Raw genomic sequence first — 25,016 nt, 5'->3', positions numbered from 1 at the left:
TATATACAGTAGACATCTGAAGTTCTTACAAGCCAGCTCCTTGTAGAAAATTGCTAAGGGGAAGTTTGGTGCATCATTGACCAGGTATTTTTCAGTGCACTATGATGTCTCTGTGTAAAATGTTTTTCTATTTGTAATTATTAACAATAACAACAAACGCTATTTTCATGGTGTTCTACAACCTGCCTTTTTTTTCTGAGTGAGTGACTGTCCATGTTGATCTGCAGCTCCTTAGAACACCTTCACGATAGACCCTAGTATTAATTTTTTTCAATGAATCCTTTACTAGTGGAATTTTAATTGCTTTATTATTCTCTGATGCTCTCTCCCTTTTTAGAAATTAACTGCCTCCATTAGCTCCATTAATATTGTCAAGCATGTAATTTATAATTCCTCGAGTTACTGCTTCCATGTCTAGTTAGTTTGGCTATATTTAATCAAGTTTTCTCCACTTTTGTGTACATTGGTTTCCTGGTGCTGAGGATCCTTGGGCAATGCTGACGGAGAACCAGTGCTGAATGTGATATAAATAGTGCTAAGACAATAAACATGTTTTAACAGGCATGTTCATTTCACGTGGAAAACATGAAATTTTCACAGCCTAGACTAAACCAGGAATTAAATTAAAATGAATTTATTAAAATTCTGTTTAACCATTTTGAAGTGGATGCCATTTATTAGAGCATACTAATAAGATTCTAGGAGAAGTAGGGTTTGGATTTATTATCATTACTCTAATATTTCAGTTATGGGTGTTTTTATGATAGGAAATGTTCTTCTGTGTTAAGACAAGACAGGGTTTTGTATATATATATATATATATACCATATGAATGAATGCATTGTTCTAGATATTGTATTCAACAAATATTAAATAAGCTCACAGATAAATAGATATCATCCAGAATAGGCTTGAACACATGTCAACCCACCATATGTGTTGGCTTTTTGAGATGGGGTATATTGTAATGGTTAAGGGTGTGACTCTCAAGCTACACCCGAGTTCATATTTTGGCTGCATCCCTTAATGGCTTTGTGCTCTTGGGCAAAAGTCCACTTAACTTTGTTTCTCAATCTCTAATTTATATATAACAAAAGGATAATGATAGTAAACCTAAGTCCTTCTTTAAGAATTTAAAGGGTAAATATATGTAAAGTGCTTTGAACAGGACAATTCTTATTGAGTCCTTGCTATGCTATGCCCTGGGGAAGTAAATTAGGCAAGACAAAAATCCTTGTCCTCAACTTGGTTACTGCAGTTGGAGTCTAAAGACAGATGAAAATGGTATGGATTTACAATTTGATGTATCTGAGTAGACTAATCACAGGGTACAACGAGAACATGTGGGGTGGGCCCTAGTTTGGAAGAGTGTAAGTTTCCTAGAGGCAGAAATGGCTAAACTAACACTTGAAGAACAGGGAGGTGAGAGAAAGAGATTTTAGATGGGCATAGCAAAGTCAATCTCTTTTAGGTACATTGGGGAACTGCAAACAGTTTGATAGGGCTAAGTTATAGCATGGTATGTTGGGGAGAAGGAGACAAGATGCTAAATTGATGGGTAGAAGCCAGATGAGAGAAACTGTTGGCTGCCATGCAAACAAATTTAGACTTTATCCTGAGGCCAAAGGGTAGACATTGAAAGTTTTTATATAGGAAAATGACATGATAGACTAAGAGTACTAAAAATGACAAATTTGATAAAAGGAGTAATGTGGTGATACCTTTGGATATTTGAAAGGTAGAATGGACAGAATTTTCCGGCTGCCTGCCTTATGGAGGCAGTGTAGCACATGGTGAAGGGTGTGATCTCCCCGACGAGACTGATAGCCTGCGCATCTAAACTTTTCCATTTATTGTGTGACTTTAGGCAAGTCATTTCAGTGCTCTGAACTCCAGGCTCTCTAAGATCAGCTAATTGTCATCTAACCACAGGTTTATCAAAGGAATTAAATGACATCATGAGTGCAGTGAATGCAAAGTGTTAGTGTTAGATCAGCAAATATATACAGTAACGAATGTTACTCAAAATTTAAAAAAAAAAACAAAAGCATTATTCAGGTGGTTAGGCTCTAGTGAGGCTTGTCTAAATCCCTACTCTGCCATTTACTAGTTGTGTGACCTTGAGAAAGTTAATAACTTTTCTGTGCCTCAGTTTTAGTATTTGTAAGATACTGGATATAGTGCCTCTCTGGTGAGGCAAACATGATTCTCCTTGACATGAATCATGAAAACATGAATCAGGTAAAGTGCCAACACATTAATTCATTTAAACAAATATTGAGTATATGTACCAGGCACTATTCTAGGCCATGAGGATAGATAGACACAGTAGTAAATAAAGCCAATCAAAACAAAACCAAACCTGCCCTCACAGAGCTTAACCATATTCAACGTCCTGCACAAAGGAGTGTTAGGTATAATATCTCTTAGAAAGCATCATCCAAGACAATTTGTTTTCCTAAATTGTTTCCATAAGTTTTATTGTAATAAGAGTAATAATATTCCACAAATATCTATAGAGGTAATTAATAGGACGACATAAAGACGCAGTCCAAGATAACTCAGACATTTGGAAGAGGCCAGAGATTGGAAAGGGGAAACACCAATTTGAGGAAAGATCTGCTGATTTAACTATGAATGCATTACCACCCTCTTTGGCCACGGAAGTTATGAGAACGTGCCAACACCTGACTGAAACCTTCCTAAGAAGGGTCGATTATAGCCTATTTGCTTAAATCACGTTAAACCGTTGGACGAACGACTTGGAAGAAAATAAACATTAGTATCCTCCTTATAAGATAAGGTATGCAAACACCAAAGAGATTCCAAATATATTTTATTGGTTGAAATGCCTCTACTGTCAACAAAATCTCAGGGGTTTTGTTCACCCAATCTTTGAACAAACACCTGATTAAGTATGGTGCAGCCTAGAATAGCGAGGCCTTGATCCTCCGTTGCTAAGGCAACCAATTCCCCGCCAGCCCCTAAGAGACCCTAAGAGCCCCTCAGTGACCCCGGAGGGTGGACACCGTGTGTGTGAGTGTGTGTGTGTGTGTGTGTGCGCGCGCATACAATTGTCATTGTCATTGAGGATGCTAGATACGTCGCCTCTGTTCTCGGTAGAGGGCGCTACAAAAGCAAGTTCCCCCCAGAAACAGCAACCCCGCTTCGCTCCTCACCGCCACAAAAGCGCCCACAACTCCGTTTCCCAACTTACTTAATTTTGGCCCGAAAAACCCCGCCCTCCCGGTGGTGAAAACAGCCCCACCTCCCAATAGCTTCTCGCGAGCGTTGGACGATGAGAGCTGCGGGTAACTTCCGTCCGCGACCCCTCCAGCTCTTCGGCGATTGGCCCATTTCCACGGTCTGCGCTTAACTTCCTGTCCGGATCCCGGCGTTGCACGTGTGGTGCGGCCTAAGGACGCTGCCGGCAGCCGGGTCTCGCAGCGTTCGTGTGGTAGCGAGGAGGGTGCTGTCGTCGCCCTTGTCTGGGGCGAGCGTCGCACGGCTGCAACATGGTGAGCACGTCTTGTTGTCTCGGGGACGGGGCGCTCTGGTTTTGCTGACGGCCGGGCTGGTTCCTCTGGTGCGAGTGGCTGCTGAGGGCGGGGACTGGGAGGGCTGGTCCGCAGGTGCGGGGAGGGGGCTCGCGGCCTGCGTGAGATCACCCGCACCACCCTGGGCATACTTTGCTTTTACTGTGCGTCTCCCACAGCCTAGCCTCCTTGGGGGCGTGGACAGAGGAGAATGGCTTCCTCTTTATCCCGAGGGGCCTAAAGAATCTGTGAACGCAGGACACGAGTGCACCACCTTGTGCTTCCTGCGTCGGGCGGAGGGAGACTTGGGTGGTTTCTCCAGACGTTGGAGTGGTAGTTGTCCGCTCATCTGTGTTTGCTCTGGGCAAAGGGAACTTGTGGGAGAGTCTAAGGTTGGGCCCAAAGCAAAAAAAAAAAGCTTTGCTTAACTGGGATGATGCTTTCTCACTTAGCAGGTCAAGTTGGGAAGGGTAGCGAGAGTGGCGAAAGAGATGATGAATCTTATTTAAATGAAGCTGTGTTGTCCTGGTTTCGTTTAATAGTCGGTGCAGCAGGTGTGTCACTGCCTGAAATGGTCTTCCCCAGATTTAACCGTGGCAGGTTATTTGTCCTTCTGCTTCAGCCTGTCAGGGACCTTCTCTGAGCTGGCAGTATAAAGTAATCTTCAGACATTTGCAGATCGCTGTTTTCCTTACTTAAAATCATTTCTTTGGTGATTTGCTTGATAAGCATAGGGACTCCGACCTCATTGCTGTATCCCCAGCACCCAGACAAACTGAGGGGTTTGGAGGGGGGCGGAGTTGGGGTAGGGTGAGCCTGGTGGTGGGTATTATGGAGGGCACGTATTGTGTGGAGCACTGAGTCTGGTGCATAAACAATGAATTTTGGAGCACTGAAAAAAATAAAGTTAAATTTAGAAAAAAGTTTAGCACAGTAAGTGCCATCAAATGTCCATTGAAGGAAGGTGACTACAGATTTTGTTGAACATTGTTAATGTTGCCTATCATAAAAATGTAAGTTTTAGAAATCTGTTGATCCTTCACATAACTTACTGGAGGTTTGTATATGGATTATGGGTTTGTGTGTGTGTGTGTGTGTGTTTGTTTCCTTTGATGGCTTGTTCTGATTCTGTTCCTTTGAAGCCTCACAGGAAGAAAAAGCCTTTTATAGAAAAGAAGAAAGCTGTATCTTTTCACCTGGTCCACCGGAGTCAACGGGATCCTTTAGCAGCAGATGAAACTGCACCTCAGAGGGTTCTGTTACCCACACAGAAAGTAGGTCCTGTTTGTTAGCCAATAAGTTTGCAGGTAGACTGTCAGTAGTCCCTAAATAAATTGTTAGCTGCTATTCTCCAGCAACTGTGATCTTTTGGGTAACAAAATCTAGATTTTGTTACCCAAATTTAAAGTTTTTAGTAAATGTACTGATTTTTTGTCTTGCACGATGGATTGAGAGAGTAAAGCATCTTTATTTAAATGAGAAAATATTGCACAATAATACTAAATATTTACTAAACCAGTTACAATTCTGCATGATATTTAGGGCATATCTCTGGTTTCGTTCCTTAAGATCCTGTCATTTCAAAAAATCACAGGTTACTGTTTGTGTCCTCATCACTCATCTCATGAAATGTAAAACATTAGAACTCATGAATTAGCTTTAGAAAATGCCACGAAGGGGCACCTGGGTGGCTCATTCATTAAGGGTCTGCCTTTGGCTCCGGTCATGATCCCAGGGTTCTGGGATTGAGCCCTGCCTTAGGCTCCCTGCTCAGGTGGGAAGCCCGCTTCTCCCTCTCCCATTACCTGCTTGTGTTCCCTCTCTCGCTGTCTCTCTCTCTGTCAAATAAATTTAAAAAAAGAAAGAAAAATGAAAGGAAATGCCAGGAAGCCTTTAAAATGTTGACGTGATAATTGTCAGAGTATTATTGTGGGCAAATTTGGAAGAAAGTCTTGGAGAACTTTGGCTATATTTAGCTTTTTAGTAACGCCTGTTTTTGTTGTATGTTGAGAAGTTTCTTTACATATAAATACAAGAAATTGTACCTGATTTTCAAGACCCTTTAGTCTGTTAACTCTCCCAAGCACATGATAAAACCATGTGTGTTTCTTGGCTTGAAATTTTTTTTTTTAATTGAAGTGTAGTTAGACATAGAATGTTACATTAGGGGGTGCCTGGGTGGCTCAGTGGTTAAGCCGCTGCCTTCGGCTCAGGTCATGATCTCAGGGTCCTGGGATCGAGTCCCGCATCGGGCTCTCTGCTCAGCAGGGAGCCTGCTTCCTCCTCTCTCTCTCTCTCTGCCTGCCTCTCTGCCTACTTGTGATTTCTCTCTGTCAAATAAATAAATAAAATCTTAAAAAAAAAAAAGAATGTTACATTAGTTTCAGGTGTACAGCATAGTGATTTGACATGTCTGTACATTACACTGTGCTCACAAGTGTAGTTACTGCCTGTCACTATACAGTACTATTATAGTACTATTGGCTCTATTCCCTCTGCTGTATCTTTTATTTCCATGACTTATTCGTTACATAACTGGAAGCCTGTATCTCCTGCTCCCTCCACCTCTTTTGCCAATCCCCTCCCCCTTACTTGGCAGCCATCAGTCTTTTTTATTTTGTATTTATGGATCTGTTTCTTTCTTTTCTTTTGTTTTTTAAGATTTTATTTATTTTTTTGAGGGAGAGAGTGTACATGAGAGCAAGCCAGCGGGAGAGGGAGAAACAGACCCCTTGCTTGAACAGGATACCCAACCCAGGGCTTGATCTCAGGACCCTGCGATCATGATCTGAGCGGAAGGCAGATGCTAGCTGACTGAACCACCCAGGTGCCCCTGTGGATCTGTTTCTGCTTGGTTTTGTTTGTTTGTTTGTTTGTTTGTTTGTTTGTTTTTAATGCCACATATAAGTGAAATCATATGATGTTTGTCTTTCTCTGACTTAGTTCACTGAGCACAATACCCTCTAGGTCCACCATGTCACAGATGGCAAGATCTCACTCTTTATACGGCTAAGTAATATTTATGTGTGCGTTTATCCATTCATCTGTTAGTGGACACCTGGGTTGCTTTCATTTCTTAGCTGTTGTAAATAATGCTGCAGTAAACATAGGAGTCTATATATTTTTTCAGTCAGTGTTTTCATTTTCTTTGGGTGAATACTGGTGGAATTATTCGATTGTGTGCTATTCCTATTTTTAATTTTGGGGAGAACCTCCATTCTGTTTTCCATAGTGACTTGACGAATTTATATTCCCAGCAGCAGTGCACAAGTGTTCCTTTTTCCCCCACATCCTCACTAACACTTTTTTTTTTTTTTCTGTCCTGTCTTAAATAGTTGCACAGAAATGTAGAAGCAGGAATTGTTTTCATTACATTTAAATTTTATATAGCACTCGTGTTCAGAAACTTTTTTTTTTTTAAGTTTATCAAGAATTCTTTGTCTCATTTTTCTCAGCCAAAATGTTCTTGCGCCATCTGCGTCCTGTTCTGAAAGCTGTGTTCACTGGAAGGTTCCTCTGGCTTATGTTTGAAAGAGGTACTAATTCCATTTTGTTTATTATCCTAGATAAATGATGAAGAAAGGCGAGCAGAACAGAGGAAGTATGGTGTGTTCTTTGATGATGACTATGACTATCTGCAGCACCTGAAGGAACCATCTGGCCCCTCAGAACTTATTCCCATAAGTACTTCCAGTGCACCCGAAAGAAGAGATGAAAAAGAGGAAACTTTAGTAATTTCAGTAAGACTTCTTACCAGTATATTTGGGAGTGAATGAGAAAACCACTTATAAATCAAGATAATTGAGGCAAGAAATGGTATCAATCTTAAGAACACAAAAATAAGCCATGCCCTACTTAAAATTTTATATGTGTGTACATGTATGTACCATCAGGAGAGAGTAGGCTGCTTGTTCTCTGGTGGCAGCTGTCAAAAGAAGGCATCTTTTGGGTGTCTGGGTGGTACAGTCAGTTAAGTGTCTGACTTGGTTTTGGCTCAGGTAGTTATCTCAGGGTTGTGCTATCAAACCTCAAGTCAGGCTCAGTGGTGAGTGCAGAATCCGCTTTAACTCTCTTTCCCACCGCCACCCTGCTCACATGCACTTGGGCTCTCTCTCTCAAATCCTTTTTTAAAAGTAGCAACCTTTGACAACGGTTAGAATTTTGACAAATAATTATGGTTATGTTAGAACCTTTTAGTAGAAGAAAAGCAGCTGACATTGTGTATATTAACAACTATTCAATGTCATAAAGTGTCTCATAGATAGAACTTAATTTTTGCAGAATATTCATATCTTTAATAGTTGTAAAAAGCTGCAGGCTAACCCGGAGAATAGAAGCAGTATATTGACTCTTCTCAACCAAAATGCAGTCAATTTAAATTTTTTCTTTGAGTATAAATGAGAACACATATTTAATATGAAATTAATACTATTTATTTAAGCTTTTTTTTCCTGTGTTAATGTTAAAGATGCCCATGTCTTATGCCTTTATCTTTTTGTTTAGTATTAGTATACAGTAAGTTGTCCTGTGAAGCTTTATACTTTTTATACTTTTTTAAAAAAAAAAAGTAGAAGATACTCATTTATTGGGTTTATTAACAAAAAAGAGCTAAAAATTTCAATTTCTCCCACTTCTCATCCTCCACTCCTCTCATGATCTAGGCATTCTTTTCTTCAGGGAAGTAAAATCATACCTTCTCCAGTCTATAGTTTGTTGCTTACGGGGAGTCAAAAGGGCTAGGTTTCAGGGTATTATCCCAAAGGAAGGTAATGAATGCAGCTGTTCCCTCACTTCCTAGATTGTAGCACTCTTGTAAGGCTTGTGTATCCCATTCCTACATCTCTGTCATAACAACCAGCTTCTGTACTCTTCTTTCCCTAGGTGACACTATCAGGAGTAGGATGTGTATCTTAGAGGCTCACCTCCTTCCAAGACTCAGGGAGGGGAGAGTGTCCAATCGTTGTTCAACTTTATCTTAGGGAGATAAGTCTTAATGAAGTTATAAGATTCTTCTGGCTGAATTGTATTGGCTTTTGAAAGATTAGCTTTTAATAATTAATTCATTTTGGGTAAAGATAATCACTATTTAGTTGGCTTTTTAATACAAAAAGGCTCTTAAATGGACACTTCCGTGATGTTTATAAGGCTGAGAGAATGATGTTTAAAAACAAAAATGCCATCAGTTTTCTGTAGCATGATGAAAAACTATGGATGAGTCCATGTGCTTTTTTTGACTTCAGAGTAATTTGAAACCACCAGAATTGAGTAAACTAGAAATATTGAATAAACTCTAGAAACAAAATAAAGCAGTACAGAAATAAGCAGTCCAACTGTCACATGAAAGAAAGCAGGTACCAGGGACGCCTGGGTGGCTCAGTTGGTTGAGCAGCTGCCTTCGGCTCAGGTCATGATCCCAGCGTCTTGGGATCGAGTCCCACATCGGGCTCCTTGCTCCGCAGGGAGCCTGCTTCTCCCTCTGCCTCTGCCTGCCATTCTGTCTGCCTGTGCTCGCTCTCTCTCTCTGATAAATAAATAAATTTAAAAAAAAAATTAAAAAAAAAAAAAAAGAAAGCAGGTACCAACATGGTAGAAAGCAGTTGGGCAAACTCAGCAGAGTTCAGAACTACTGCAAGTAAAAAACATTTCTTTTTTAAAAAATAGTCACTATCTAAACTGAATTGTGTATGGTTCTTTTGACTGTTTTTCAAAATTTGATAAAGATCACCAAAGGTAAATTTACTAAACACAAACTGATCTTTCCTTTTTTAAATAACCGTACATTCCAAGGATAGATAATCACAGAATATTTTTAAAACGAGGCAAAGCAGTGGGATGCCTGGGTGGCTCAGTCATGATTTCGACTCAGGTCACGATCCTCAGGATTGTGAGACGGAGCCCCCACACTGCTCTCTGAACTGAGTATGGAGCCTGCTTGGGATACTTTCCCCCTGTTTCTCCCCTCCCTGCTAGTGCGTGCGCATTCTCTCTTTCTCCTCTCAAAAAAAAACAGCAAAACAAAATTGCGTATTTTGTAATTTTTAATAATATACCAAAAATTAAATTGTGTACTTTAATTGGCTGAATTGTATGGTTACATTAATTCCATCTCACTAAAACTCTTAAAAAAAAAAAAAACCAACAACAACATTATAGTGGAAAACCAGATCTTTTGCTATGCTTATGCCCCCAAGAAACACATTTTGGAAGCTAGGTTTGCTGGCTGTGCATTCCTCTACATAGCTTTTCAATCGTGCTCCTCAGAAGCTTCCAATTCCACATGCTGCATGAGCCAGTAAGAAATACATCTCAGCTTTGTGCCTGCTTCTAGACCGAGGATGAGGTGGGTGGTGAGGTGCAAGAGATAGGTAACGTGGTAACCCTTACATTGGTAACTGGTTGATAAGATCACACTAAAGCATAAGGATCAGTCAGAAAATATGTGCCAGCACATACTGAGGTGTATTGTGTATGGTGTGAAGAATGAAGGGATTTACCCAAAGGAAAGTTCTAGAAGAGTGGTCAAGAAGTGTTTCATGGAGGAGGGAGGAACTGATTTGGGCCCTAAAGGGTGGAAGGAAACATTCCAGTCAGAAGGGACATAGGTAGTAGTGTGGATCATAGTGTCTGGCATATGTGTGCTCCATAAATCACTTTGAATTATTCCATGATGTGAGGAATTGGATGTGATTTACATGGATGCAGTATTATTAAGTAATAGTAATAGATTTGGATGTATAGAATAGTAAGTAGGCCTTGATTGTATAGACTTTGAAAATCAGGAGTGAAAAATCAAAACCTGTTATAAGTTCAAGAAGGTCACAAAATAAAGGAGTTTTAATCTGGAAGTGATAAGAAGGTTGGATTAGGTACAGACTGTCTAAACAGTGGTGGTAATAATCTGTGTCTTGGTTAGCCATGAGTACGATGGTGCCCAAAAGACTTACGTGCAATCACAGTACACAAGAGAGTTCAAAGGGCTATGGAGATGGAGAGAAATGATTTACGACCACCCCAGGATTTAAGATGGCCAATTCAGAGAAATGCTGTGCCTTTACCAGAGATTGGCATGTTATCTCATTTTACGAGGGATAAGGTTAAATTTTGAAACTTGAGGAGAGTGGCATTACAAAACCTGGATTTGAATCCCAGAACCTCACTTAATGACCAGTTTCAGGCAGGCATGGCATTTGACCTTTCTTAGCTTTTATTGACTATCGCATGCAGATATCCCACAAGGATTAAATGGAGTAATGTGCTGGAGGAGGCTTTGTGAAGTATTCCAGGGAATCCGTTTGTGAAAGGATGATAAGATATACAAGTTTCAAATATTTTACTGGAGTGCAAGTGAGTGAGAAGGCAGAACTTAGTTGTATTCGTTTTTCGAGAACTGCTAAAGCAAATTACCACACCTTACCACTGGGTGGCTTAAAACAACAGAAATTTATTCTCACAGCTCTGGAGGCCAGAAGTCTGAAGGTAAGCTTTCCGCAGTGTTGCTTCCATTGTGGGGGCTCAGGGCAAGAACAGTGTCCTTCACCTATCTCCTCACTTTCAGTGGCTGCCAGCAATCCCTTATGTTCCTCGGCTTGTAGATCCATCACTCCAGTCTGCTCTTGTCTTCATGTGGCATTCTCCCCGTGTGTCTTTGTGTCATCACATGGCCTTGTTACAGGGACACACTAGTCTTTATGGATTAGGGCCCACCGTTATCCACTGTCATCTCATTTTAACTAATTACATCTGCAAGGATCCTGTTCCCAAATAAGGTCACATTCTGAGCTGCTGGGTGGACATGAATTTTGGGGAGGACACTTCAATCCAGTATAGTAGGTCAGAAGTATTTCTCAATCTAACCATTGTGTAATTTCTCTTTCAAGACCACGGGAATTAAATTGCCTTCATCGGTATTTGCATCAGAGTTTGAGGAAGATGTTGGATTGTTGAATAAAGCAGCTCCTGTTTCAGGTGTGCTTAATTTCTTAAACTTTTCAAGTGACTTGATATGTTTTACAAAAAGGAAAGTTTAGCAATGGGAGTTTTTCTCTCTCTAATAAAGTGTTAAAACAATTGAGATGTCTGAATTTAGATTAGAGATTATTCAGAAGGGATGAGTGATCGGGATTCCTTTTTTATTGCCGTCAAGTTTTTAGTCTTTAGAGTTTCTGTTTGGAGAGTGAAGTGGGAAAATTGGTTTTGAAAGTCAAGTAGGGGAAGTTTAACCTTGACCTAACCTCTTAAAGAGGAAACAACAGTATTTGCTTAGCCTTAACATACGTATAGACTTCATCTCCTTTCAGAATTTCTCCGTAGAGTCTAATATTTTATAGAGGTCCATTTTACCATCTGTTCCAGATAAACTGAAAAATTGTTTGGAGTGTTTTGGTTTGTTTGTTGGGTTTTTTGTAGTATTAACATTGTATTTTAGAACAAACACAGAAGTGATGTTTGGTTAATTATTAAGCAATATTTGCCACATAGCATTCATTCTTTTATTCATTCTGTAGATTTTTGAGTTAGCACTCCATGATGGGGTCTCGGGTTAAATCAGAATAAAGCATAATCCCTGACCTCAAGGAATATATCATCAATTGGGAAAGAGACAATAAATACGAAATTACGATTACAGTTCAAAAGAATAAATAATGGTTAGTTAATAGTGGGAAAGGTGTCCTGGAGAAAATGGTGTCTAAATTAATTTCTTAGGTAGAAAGTAGGTGGATAAAGGAGGGTAGGGTGGGGAGGAGAGAATATTCCAAAAAGGAAACTGTATGTGCAGAATTGAGAGAACATGAGTAGGAAATCACATTTTAGCATGCCTAGAGTGGTAAGAATTAATATGAAACGAGGCTGGAGAGTCGAGCAGTGACCATGTTATGAAAGATGTTGGAAGCATGTCGGTTTACAAAGTTGAAGTATTCTGTGGATTCTGTTTTTACACACAAAAGACCATGGCTGAAGAAACAGTTTTGGGATTTATTAAAATCTCCTAGCCTGGAAAAACAGTTCACCAAGCTACACATGCTTAATTTGGGTTACTTCTAATAGGTGAATTTAAAGCCCAGATTCTTCCTGCAGGTGAAAACCTTGAATTTTACTAAGTAGACACAGTATAATTTTGCAGATCTATAATGCAAGAGTTTTTACAATTGGGAACTAAAACCAGAGATGTTATTTTCCCCCTATTTTATTTTCTTATAGTCGTCCCTCTCTGTTCCTCGCTAGACCAAACTTGAAGTTTTTAATCATTTTTTAATTCTCTGTACCTAAGTAGAATGCAGCATATAATAGGTACTCAGTTAATAGTAAGTAAATCAGTTTAGGTAATAGGTACTCAGTTATGGTAAGTAAAGGAATCATGTTTTCTTAGGAATTACTGCTCACTTTTTGTTGTCCTTCTAGGACCTCGGCTGGATTTTGATCCTGACATTGTTGCAGCCCTTGATGATGATTTTGACTTTGATAATCCAGATAACCTGCTTGAAGATGATTTTATTCTTCAGGCCAATAAGCCAACAGAAGAAAACAGAACAGATACACAGTACGTGGGGTTTCTTTTGAATCAGGGATGACCTGACTGTTGCTTTTTCAGTAGAATGGTACCTAACTGGAACCAGTTTTTTAGAGCATTTAGTGTTCGACTTTTGTATTTCAGAGCAGAAAATGTGAAACTTGAGGTCTTTACAAACCAACAATAGGTGGGGCTAAAGTCCAACTTGCCTGAAAGCTGGTTTATTACTTTTCAAGCCATACCAGACAGGTCAAGCAGCACAGCTGTTCCTGCCTAAACAGGAATCCTCCCTGAAATACCCTCAAATTTTAGTTGTGTAAAGTCATTTGGTTCTGTTGTTTCTCAAGTTGTTTTGACAGTTAATTTATGACTCTGGCTTAGGAAATCTGAGGCCGAAGATGACAGTGAGTGGGAAGACATGGATGATGAGAAGGAAAGAGGTGGTGATGACGATAACTATGGCTCTGCGGGCTCATCAGATGAGACCATGTCTATCCCTGGAAAACCTCCTGGGACTGTAGAAAATCACTTATTCTGGGAAGAGGAAACAAAAAGCCGCTTTACTGAGTATTCTATAACATCCTCAGTCATGAGGAGAAATGAACAGCTGACTCTTCATGATGAGAGATTTGAGAAGGTAAGGTCCCCAGATAAGAGGCCTTTTAATACAAGTTCCTGGTAAATTTCATATGACCTTAGAACTCAAAGCCAGAACTTTCAGCATTAGAAAGAGCTTATGTCTTATTAAAGCAGACCATAAAACCATCCTAGTTTTAATTCTGTAAAGAATGCATATAGGTCAGAGATGACTAATGTAATCTCTGGACTTTCTTCAGAGAGATTTGACATTTTGATTCTGATCCTCTGACTCCAGTCCCCAAGATTATGCTGTTTTCCTCAGGCATTGGTCTGAGCATAAACAAAATTCCATTGCCTTCAGTTTTTTGTGTGTGTTTGCTCACTGACATATCCCAAGGTCTAACATGGTGTCTGGCATATGATAAGAATTCAAAGCATTCAGTAAATGATGAATGAATGAATGAATGGTTTCCTTCAAGGTGAATCTAAAGGATTCTAATTTTGCTACCTTTTCACTAAGTACTAGTAGGCAAACTATTACAGATAACTTCACTCTTCAGGAGTCACCATCACCCCCTTTTTACCCTTAACATTCTAGAAATACAGTATACATCTAAACAAGAATGAAATTTTATTTATTTTTTACTTTATTTTTTTAAGTAGGCTCCAAGCCCACTCTGGGGCTTGAATTCAACCACCCTGAGATCAAGAGTTGCATGTCCTACCTACTGAGCCAGGCAGGCATCCCTGAAATAATGTACATTTACAGGAGACTGCTTAGGTATATGGTCTTTTACTTCAAATAATCAGTGAATTTGAAAGCATCTGTAAAATATTCCGAGGTAAAGATTTCTAGGTAGCTTTGTCCTCTAAGCTGAACAGAATGATTGCCTTGCACTTTCCTATTAATTTGGGGCACCTGGGTGGCTCAGTCACTTAAGCGTCCAAGTCTTGATTTCAGCTCAGGTCACAATCCCAAGTTGAGCTGGGCTCTACGCTCAGCGGGGAGTCTGCTTGAGATTCTCTCTCTCTTGTCTCTCCCTCACCCTGCTTGTGCTCTTTCTCCCTCTAAAATAAATAAATCTTTCCCCCCAAAATGGCAGCCTATTTTTAGGCTAAATATAAGTCTTAAAGTACTGGGTAGAATGTTTTCCACATTCTGTTGTCATGGTGCTAATCCCTGCTAATATTGTAACGGTAGTTATGATATCCAAGGTAGTGCTTAAGTACTGTGGAGCAGTAAAATTAATGTAAAAATCAGGGTTCCTGGCTGGCTCAGTTGATGAAGCATGTGACTTAATCGTGTGGTTGGGAACTTGAGCCCCACTTTGGGTGTAGATATCACTTAAAAGAATAAAATTTAAAAAAAAAGATGAACATAAAAATAACATTTTAAATGTTATAGTCTTAATACATTAATTTTCGTGGCATCTTTTCCCTCTGCATTCGAGTTTTATGAGCAATATGATGATGATGAAATTGGAGCTCTGGATAATGCTGAATTGGAAGGTTGCATTCAAGTAGACAGCAATCGCTTAGAGGAAGTCTTGAATGACTACTACAAAGAGAAGGCAGAGAAGTACGATGACTTTTCTTGTTTACTTGCTTTTTTTGCATTTTTAAATAAAGTCTGTATTTGGACATCTGAATCTAGAAAATTACCCAGTCACAATCTATATTAAGAAAATGGTATGTTTGGGGGCTCCTAGGTGGCCCAGTGTGTTAGGCAGCTGTCTTCAGCTCAGGTCCTGGAATCGAGTTCCGCATCAGGCTCCTTGCTCAGCAGGGAGCCTGTTTCTCCCTGTGCCTGCCATTCCCCCTCCTTGGGCTCTCTCACTTTCTGACAAATCTTGAAAAAGAAGAAAATTGTATGTTTTCCGTCAGTTTTGACTCACATTTTGATGTTACGATTCTGAAGCTAACTGTAACAAATGGGAACCTCCTGAGAACCACTTCCTCTATTGCTCTCACCTAAGAGTCAGAGTGGAAGAGCTAGGGTTAGAATTAGGGGTATAAGGTCACATTCCACTTGAAGAGTGAGGTGGTGCTTTTTAGCCTCTTTGACTGAAAAGTTAGTCTGACCTCTAATTATATACACTCTCTTCATCTTCTTAAAATGCCAGGTATTCTGAGTTGGTATTTATGGCACATAGAAAGATAAGAGTTTGTTTCTCCAGCCATATTAGCATAATTTTACAGCCAAATGCTTGACAAATCAGGTCAGCATCCATATTGAGGTGATTTTTCTGTAAGAAACTAATGAGGTGTTTACATTTGCTGGAAGGGTCTGATACTCCACGATTACCGTTGTTTGCAGATTCTACAGTAGGACAAGGGCTATGTATTTTGAGTAGATATGTGACTACTTTGAAGAGACAGATCAGGTAATACTTTTTTTTTTTTTTAAGATTTTATTTATTAGAGAGAGTATGAGAGAGAGCATGAGAGGGGAGAAGGTCAGAGGGAGAAGCAGACTCCCCATGGAGCTGGGAGCCCAATGCAGGACTCAGTCCCAGGACTCTGGGATTATGACCTGAGCTGAAGGCAGTCACTTAACTGAGCTACCCAGGTGCCCTGGGGAATACTTTTTGAGGCTTAAAAAAAAAAAAAAAATTTTTTTTAGGAAAGTTGCCATCTTGTTCTTGTATTAGAGCCCTGCAAAGATCCCTTTTCTGTCAGTGGAATGAATGTGCTGGGGGGTCAAGTTGGGGCTGGGGAGAGCTAGGATTTTTTTTAAATGCTATATTTCCATAGCTTTCAAGTACACCTTTAGTAACAGTATAATAATGTGTGGGTTTTTTTCCCCTCTTCTGTCTCCATTTTTGAAAACTCAACCACAAGTTGTGTAAAACTGAATACTCTTGAACCCTTCGAGGATCAGGACTTGTTAATGAATGAACTTGATGGGTCTGAGGAGGAAGAGGTTATTACTGTAGTTCTTGAAGAAGCCAAAGAGAAGTGGGATTGTGAATCTATTTGTAGTAAGTATTGTAGTGTCCATTTTACTGCAAAAGGTAGAGTTTTTTTTAAGTATTAAGCGTATCAATTATTTGAAAATGTATATGCTCTGTGAAAATGATTTGGAAGGCGTAATACTCCCATCACTAAGTTGCAAACAATTTAAAAACATTTAGAAGAGACACTCCATTATTTTGAACTATGAAAACACCAAAGTTGGGGATATAGTAGGAACTCAGTAATGCTTTGCTAAATTGAAAGTATACTCATGGTACATGTTTGTTTTTTTTTTTTAAAGGTACATACTCAAATTTATATAACCATCCACAACTTATCAAGTATCAACCAAAGGTAAGTCCTAGGGTCCTGAGCTCTTTGAAGTACGCAATGCAGGTAATGACATGTACAAATTATTTTCTCACAGTGGCTGTATCCCTTCGTGGCTGGCAGCACTATTAGAAAAAGCAAGAACAGTGTGTCATTAGTGAACTGTTTTTTGATAGGAATGGGAAATGACCTTAGTATGATTTTATCTTTATTTCAGCCCAAACAAATCCGAATATCTTCTAAAACAGGAATACCTCTCAATGTCTTACCTAAGAAAGGACTCACAGCAAAACAAGTTGAACGAATGCAGATGATTAATGGCAGTGATCTGCCAAAGGTGTCAACCCAACCTCGATCTAAAAATGAAAGCAAAGAAGATAAAAAAGCAAGGAAGCAAGCTATAAAAGAAGAGCGCAAGGTAATGGGAGATGTACAAAGAGCTTGTGGCAGGCGGGTGGTCATGGAAATTTTCTTCTGTAAAGTTAATCTTCATCAGTTTAAAGATTTGAGTAACACTAATGTGTTCTTACACAGGAACGGAGAGTGGAGAAGAAAGCTAACAAATTAGCCTTCAAGCTGGAAAAAAGAAGGCAGGAACAGGAGCTCTTAAACTTGAAGAAGAATGTTGAGGGGCTAAAACTATGACAGTAGAACATTTGGGATAAGGTGCCTTCCCCCCTGGGGCTCCTCGTTATGTTCAGTATTGAACAAGGATCTTCAAAGAGATAAAATTATTTAATCTGCCATTTTTACTGGCAGGTATTTATACCACCAGGTTTTCTCTGCCATCTGTCTTGTAAATATTGTAACATTTTTAAAACTTAATATTATAAGCTTAGAATTTGCTCTGAAATAAATGATTTCACAAATGTGAAATGTTTGGATGAGTTTAAGGAAAACATCTTCATAACATAAATGGAATTGGTGTATTCTTCATTTATTTGTATGATTGTCCCAGCTGTCTTTTGCAGATGTTCTCAAATAGTTCTTTGAAACCTTTTCACTCCTTTTCAGGAGTTAAGTGGTTTAATTTGCTGTATGTAGAAAAGTGACCCCATTAAACTCCATTTTGAAATTCTGAGTGGTTTAACAGTTTTCCTGAGGAGATTCCACTGGTAGGAACTAAGTTTCCCCCTGCTGTATGCAAAGGGCTGTTTCAAAAGGATGGTAAAAATGAGTATTAGGATTGTTGGGACTCAATTACTGGATGACTTACTTTTGGATTTTAGGAAGAGCGAAGACAGGAAGCAGAAGCAGAAATCAAGAAAATGTCCTTGGCTTCAGTGAGTACCTGGCTCAAAATCAGAAATATTTACTTTAGTTTAAACTAGAAAGTTTGTCTTTTCAACATTATTTAATGCTTGGAACCATTCATATTTGATTAAAAGATGTAGTTGAAATTTTTCTTGTTTTTTGGTGAGGTTTGTTTGGTGTGTTTTGGGGTTTTTTTTTTTCCCCCCTGTAAACTTTTTCAAGGTTCAAGGAATGACGCCATCACAATTGTTAATTATTTGGTAAACTGTGACTCCCCTGCAACAGATGAGTTGTTAGTGACCCTTGTTCATGTGTCCATGACTAATGTGTTGCTATCTGACTGTTCTGGGGAAGAACAAAAAACAAAAACTGGACACTGTTGGTCTAAGTTGGGAACAGAATGGCTGAGGCAGAACCATTTTTAGCTGGTGAGCTGTATTTGATAACTGAATTATTAGAAAGTGTCTTCTATAATTGATTTGAATATGACTTTTCCAAAGTTGGTGGGTATTACCTTGTTCTCTTTGTCTTAAATTACAAATCTAAGTATTCCAGGATTTTTAAGAGTGAAAAACAGTAGCATTAGGTATTCAACTGGCATTGCTACAAAAAATTCAGCTGAAGAGCCTGTCATTATAGAAGTGGAATCTAACTGGGGAGTATATATTTAAATGCTGATCTGTAGAAGCAAAGGGTCAAATGATGGTTTGTGTTAATATTGTGAATGTATTAAATCCTGAGAAGGTTGACCATTTATTTTGGTAGCTCTCTCAGCTGAAGGTTCTTAAAACCAGCAAGAATCTTAAAGACTTGGAAGATTTTGATGCTATTCAAATTCCTTCTTAGGAACTTCTAATATCACTTAGCCTATGCAAAGGGTTTAAATCAGCACATTATATATTTTGCAGTCAAGGAAAGGTAATTATGAGCCATGTGTTTTACCAAAGTATTATTGTGATTTAAACAGACTATCCTCCAGATTTAAAGTTCTTAATTTTATTCTGGAAAACAAACTTTACATATTCTGATTTATTTTGTAGAATTTTGGAGTATTTACAGCTTGAGTTGTCTCTAACAATGGTTAGGAACTTAACATAAGACCCTGGCAAATGTTTGGAAGTCCAGAGCATTAAGAAGGTTTTGCCTTCATGGACTGCATCTTCTGAGGAGGCAGGGTGTTTACAGCAAAATCTAACTAGCAACACCAAGTCACTCAGAAGGACCACTGGAAATGAGGGTCTAGGTATTTACTTTCCCCCTGGACTGCTCTTACTGCAAATAATGTGTCCTCAGGGTTGGTGTTCAGTTGTCACCTCCACTATAAACTTTCACCTGAGCATGTAAAGATAGCAACATCCCTCCCTTGCATTTTTTAAGCTTCTTCCCTGCTTTATGGTCTCCATGGCAATTTTGCCATCTGAGCTGTATCTTGTTATTCAGTCTTCTCTCAGAACAAACTGAGGGCAGGTAATTTTTATTTACTGCTTTATCCCCATGCCAATAGTTCCTGGCATTTGGTAAATGATTACTGGGTAGTATGTAAATGAATGGATAGGGAAGAGATTTCACCAAAGAATTGCTTAAACTTGAAACAATGGGACTTAGAATCAATGTTAGCTAAGAGAAAGAAGGCTTAAGGCTTAAGGCACAAAGTCATACAGAATTTGCCTGCTGTGGCTTAAGCATCTCTTTTGTATGAGAACTTAATACTTGTTGTAAAAATCACTTTTTTAGATATTTTAGAGCTTTTTTTGGTGTGTAAGTCTGAGTATCAAAAGCCATCATTATTTGTGTATATGGTCCATTGTGTCTACACCTCATTGTGACATCATCAAATGATCTCAAGTGAAGGACAGCCCTAGCCATCTTGTAGATTTACTGTTGCATTATCACTACATTTATGTTGTTTTTTCCTGTGTGTTGCTTATTAAAGTGAAACGTCAAGAGAAGGTAAAAATTCTAATGGCATTACATTTTAATTGCTGAACTTATACAAGAATGTATAATAATAAACTTATACAATAAACTTGTACAAGAATGTATAATAAAACAAGGACATTGCATTATTCAAGTTAAGAAATAGAACATAGAAGCCACCAGTGGTTCCATCCTCAGTTTCATTCCACTCTTTCACCTCAGGAACTCTTAAGTACTACTTAGATTATATTAATCATCAGCTGTATGATACTCCTTTTTTTTTTTAATTGATATGTATTATTTGGTTCAAGGGTACAGGCCTGTAGTTCATCAGTCTTACACAACACTCAGTGCTCACCATAAGACATACCCTCTCCAGTGTCCATCACCCAGCCACCCCATCCCTCAGTTTGTATGGTATTCCTAAGCACAGTATCTTGTTTAGTTGTGAAACACAAATCTGGCTTTATAAGGGCAATATTTACTAGCAGATGATGAAGGTGTCCTAGAGTTGAATAGTCTCTGAGCTGAATATCAGCTTCTAGATTTTTTTTTTTAAAGAATTTATTTATTTATTTATTTATTTATTTATTTATTTATTTGACAGAGAGAAATCACAAGTAGGCAGAGAGGAGGGAAGCAGGCTCCCACTGAGCAGAGAGCCCGATGTGGGGCTCGATCCCAGGACCCTGAGATCATGACCTGAGCCGAAGGCAGAGGCTTTAACCCACTGAGCCACCCAGGCACCCCTCAGCTTCTAGATTTTAAAAGAGCCCCAGGAGGAGACATTGAGCCAGGTGATGGAGTTCTAGGGAACACAAGTCACCACAGCTGGAACGTCCTGGATCTGCTGTAGAACTATGCTTTGTGGTTGTATGCTCATTTTACAATTTCTGCTAAGGTGACCATGATCCCAAGATCGATGCAGAACCTTCCTGTGGATTCAAATGAGTGTCTTCCACTCATCTGGATGTCAGAATATGAAGTAAAGATCAAGCACTCCAATGGACAGGGTCAAACAAGCCAAGTATAGAAGAGTTGGAGCCAGATACACTAGGACATACTAACCTTCGATTACAGAGGCAGTCAATATCGTGCTCGTGACAGCCTTCAACATGTCTGTTTTTCATTATACATCTTCAGTATGGACTAGTTGCTTTCCAGTTCTGGTGCCCAGCTCTGATCCTGGGAATTACTTTCTCTCCCTTGTGTGTTGATTTCCCTGTTTGATGTATGTTTTACTCATGCTGTGAAGCCCATCCTCTAGTAATTCTTGAACCACAGAGTACATGGGATGTCACCTTTCTGAAACCCTGCATTTGGGGAAATGTACTCAACCTCCATATTTGGTCAGTAGTTTGGCTGGGTATGAAACCTGTAGGTTGTAGACTATTCTCCCCCAGAAGTTGAAAGGATTTTTCCTCATTCATTTCCAGATTTCGTGTATGGGAATCAGGTCATTCTGATTCCTGATATGTTTGTCTGTTACTGTGTGTTTTTTTTTTTTTTTCATCTCGGTTGGTAGAATCTTAATCTCCAGAGTTCTGATATTTTACCTTGATGTTATTAGATACATTTTCATCCATTGTATTGTGTCTTTTGAATGGAAGCTTATGTTCTTTCACTTCTGGAAATTGTGGAAATTTTTAAAATTTTCTTCCTTGTGTTTCTTCTTTACTCTCTTGAACTGTTATTTGGAGTAGGACCTTCTAGACCAGAGATATTTGGATTGATTGTTTTTCTCCCATCTCGCCATTTTACTCTACTTTCTGAGAAATTTCCCTAATTTTATCTTCCAATCTTCCCTTGAATTTTTCATTTCTCCTATAAGACTTTGAATTTCTGAGAGTTTAATTTTTGTTTAAATTACTTTTTTATTTGTTTTGGGCTTATGTGCTAGAGTTTTTCCACACATCTTTGGAAATTCTTGTCTGTTGGCTCATTAAGACTGGAGGAAGGAGACATTGGAAATTGTGAATGGATAAGAGGTATTTCATGATTTTAAGCTTCATTTTAGAAGTGGTCTGGGTGAGCTGTTTGGGAATCTTCCCAGCACTGGTATTTATATATGTATATATATATTGTCATGGAATGTTTATATTCTCAGGGAAGTTTTCCTTCTGTCTTGAGAGTAAGGGTCGGCAGGCAGAGTTCTGTGAACCAAGTAGAAGGCGGTGGTTTGAGGTGTGTTCTCTGCTTTCATCATCACTATTCATGAGAGGAATTACTAGATTTATCACTCTGTATACATATACACATACACACCATCAACTTCATTAATCAAGTCCTTATTTGCAAATTTGCCTATTTGCTAAAATTTGAAACTCTAAAATCCGTATGCATGGTGCTTTCATTCATTCATAGACCTGTACATTGCAGTTGAAAAGTTGAGTCACCTGACATGCATATTCTTGGCAAAAGTGGAACAAGGTGATGTCCTGCCTTCTCATTTCAGCTCTCATACTGTAGAAGTGTTCTTTTCATAGTCTGTGCCACATTTTCCATGTTTGTACAATTTGTCTTGGTGATTTCACTGTTTAAAATGGCCCCCAAATGTGTTAAAATGCTGGAAGGCTGTGCCTTCGGGAGAATATATGTCTGTCAGATAAGCTTCTTACCAGGCATGAGTTACAGTGTTGCCAGCTCTGAGTGATCACTGTCACTGAATCAACAATATATATTTACAGGAGGTGTCTTTAAATAGAAAAATAAGCTTGTACATTGATAGATTGATAAAAATAATGCGATCAGAGGCTCACAGGAGCCTAACCCTGTATTCCCTCTAGAAGTAATAAGTCAGTATTTGCTCATTTAGTGCCCACAGAGACTTTATGGAATATAACTACTACAAATAATGAGTCACCATGGGGCGCCTGGGTGGCTCAATGGGTTAAACCTCTGCCTTCGGCTCAGGTCATGATCTTGGGGTCCTGGGATCGAGCCCCGCATGGGGCTCTCTGCTCAGCCGGGAGCCTGCTTTTCTTCCCCACCCCTTTGCCTGGCTGCTGTATTTGTGATCTCTCTCCCTGTCAAATAATGATTTTTTAAATCTTTTTTTTAAAAAAGGAGGGGGGGTTCCTGGGTTAAAGCCTCTGCCTTCAGCTCAGGTCATGATCTCAGGGTCCTGGGATCGAGCCCCATATCAGGCTCTCTGCTCAGCAGGGAGCCTGCTTCCTCCTCTCTCTCTGCCTGCCTCTCTGCCTACTTGTAATCTCTGTCAAACAAATAAATAAAATCTTGAAAAAAAAAAAATGAGTCACCATAAACAGGTGTATACATCTGTATCTGTCTACCCATGCCTTCAGCACTGCCCCATGTTAACTCATGCACTGATCTCTTTGTCATTTTTGGAGAGTAGATATAGGCTAGAGTTGGGGAGGGCAGTCACCCAAGGGTGTAGAGTGAGGGAGGGGATCCTAGGAATCCACTTCTTTTCAGAAAACTCATCTTGGCCCACCACATTTTAGCAGGCTCTTCTCATTTATCTCCTCCCATTCCCAGAGGTACATGCTGCTCTGAGGATTTCTAGGACTTTGAAGCTTTCTAGATAAAAATTTGGATGGTTGGTTCTCTACTGTCAGCTTGGCAAGTAGTTTCTGATGTAGTTTTAAGTCCTCCAAGTCACTTACCACTCTGTCAGTTTTCCAGAATTGAATTTTTTTATTGTGGTCTTTCCTCCCTGTCCTTGGGGCTTCTTTGTTTCTGTTTTCCTTTACTCTTACTTTTGGGGGCTTTGGTGGAGAACAACATTCGATGGAATGTTCTCTGTGCCGTTCTGTGTTAATTCCTTTTCTTCTTTCATAAATCATGTTCCTGAGGTAAGTGAATAGGTTGAGGCCAATATGCTACCCTCTTTACCATAGGGCCATGGAAGATGTTGATATTGCTAATGTTTCTATGTTCTGGATTTTAAAGGACTTAAGAGTTTTGACTCGCTGACAACTGAATGAGAAAATGTCTTCCTTTTCTCTACCATGCCTTTATAAGGAAATGTGGATTGGTAGGTGTCTATACAAAGCATTCTTAATTTTCAGCTCAAAAAGACAATGTCTAGTCAGAAGTAGAATTTTTTCCAGTTTCATTATGGCCATAATCCTCTCCAGGCTTCTTAGAAAATTTTTGAACTGAGATCTTTGTAATGCTTATTTTTCATTGTTAACATGCTTACCAAAATCTTTGATGGCTTCCAGATCACTTTCTTTTCCTCGTTTTAAAAATTGTCTAAGATTTTTTTTAACAAAAGTGTAAAAATAATAGTCAATGTATAAAAAATAATGGCCACTTTAATAATCTACTAAGTGAGAGAGAGTACAGATAGAAAGAGCTAAGCTGATACTGATTGTTTTAAAATGTTTTCTATCAAAATGTTCTTTTTTAACAATGTCATTGTTTTAATTTTTAAACAATAATGAATAGTCTTTGTAGAAAAATTGAAAATACAGAAAACTCATCACCTTTACTCTAACCACTCAGGTGTGTTTTATATATATCTACACACACACACACACACACACACACACATATAATATACACATATGTGTGTGTGTATCATATATACATGCATATATATACACACATACATATGTATGTACATATATACATGTACATATCTATAGAACTCTTAGTATTTAATTGTAAGTATGTGAATAAAAATGTATCATTAACATTTTCCATGTTTTTCTCCCACAAATCCTTTTTTTAATAGTTTGTTTTTTCTTTTTTTTTTAAGATTTTCTTTATTTATTTGACAGAGATCACAAGTAGGCAGTTAGGCAGAGAGAGAGGGAAGCAGGCTCCCTGCTGAGCAGAGAGCCCAACATGGGACTCGATCCCAGGACCTTGAGATTATGACCCAAGCCGAAGGCAGCGGCCCAACCCACTGAGCCTCGCAGGCGCCCTCCCACAAATCCTTTTTAATCAGTACATTCTCCTTCACT

At 39.0% G+C, this 25,016-nt stretch overlaps 2 protein-coding genes across 2 annotated transcripts in view; both read left to right on the top strand.

Annotated features, from left to right (window-relative positions):
* The first annotated feature begins 3,289 nt into the window (after positions 1-3,289).
* On the top strand, positions 3,290-20,212 carry LTV1 (LTV1 ribosome biogenesis factor). Its single transcript, XM_082730800.1, has 11 exons — positions 3,290-3,518; positions 4,679-4,810; positions 7,103-7,276; positions 11,414-11,501; positions 12,936-13,074; positions 13,426-13,681; positions 15,075-15,202; positions 16,465-16,604; positions 16,880-16,932; positions 17,126-17,326; positions 17,443-20,212. Exons 1-11 carry the CDS (start codon positions 3,516-3,518, stop codon positions 17,551-17,553), a joined length of 1,425 nt encoding a protein of 474 aa, XP_082586926.1. The 5' UTR covers positions 3,290-3,515; the 3' UTR covers positions 17,554-20,212.
* ZC2HC1B (zinc finger C2HC-type containing 1B) overlaps positions 18,500-25,016 on the top strand; it is a 45,585-nt gene continuing 39,068 nt past the window's right edge. The window contains exon 1 of the mRNA XM_082730815.1: positions 18,500-18,590. Within this exon, the coding sequence (XP_082586941.1) occupies positions 18,563-18,590 (28 nt within the window). The 5' untranslated portion in view covers positions 18,500-18,562. The remainder of the gene's footprint in view (positions 18,591-25,016) is intronic.

The sequence above is a fragment of the Mustela nivalis genome (assembly GCF_964662115.1).
Source record: "Mustela nivalis genome assembly, chromosome: 5".
NCBI lineage: Eukaryota > Metazoa > Chordata > Mammalia > Carnivora > Mustelidae > Mustela > Mustela nivalis.
This window is presented reverse-complemented; position numbering and strand designations above follow the sequence as displayed.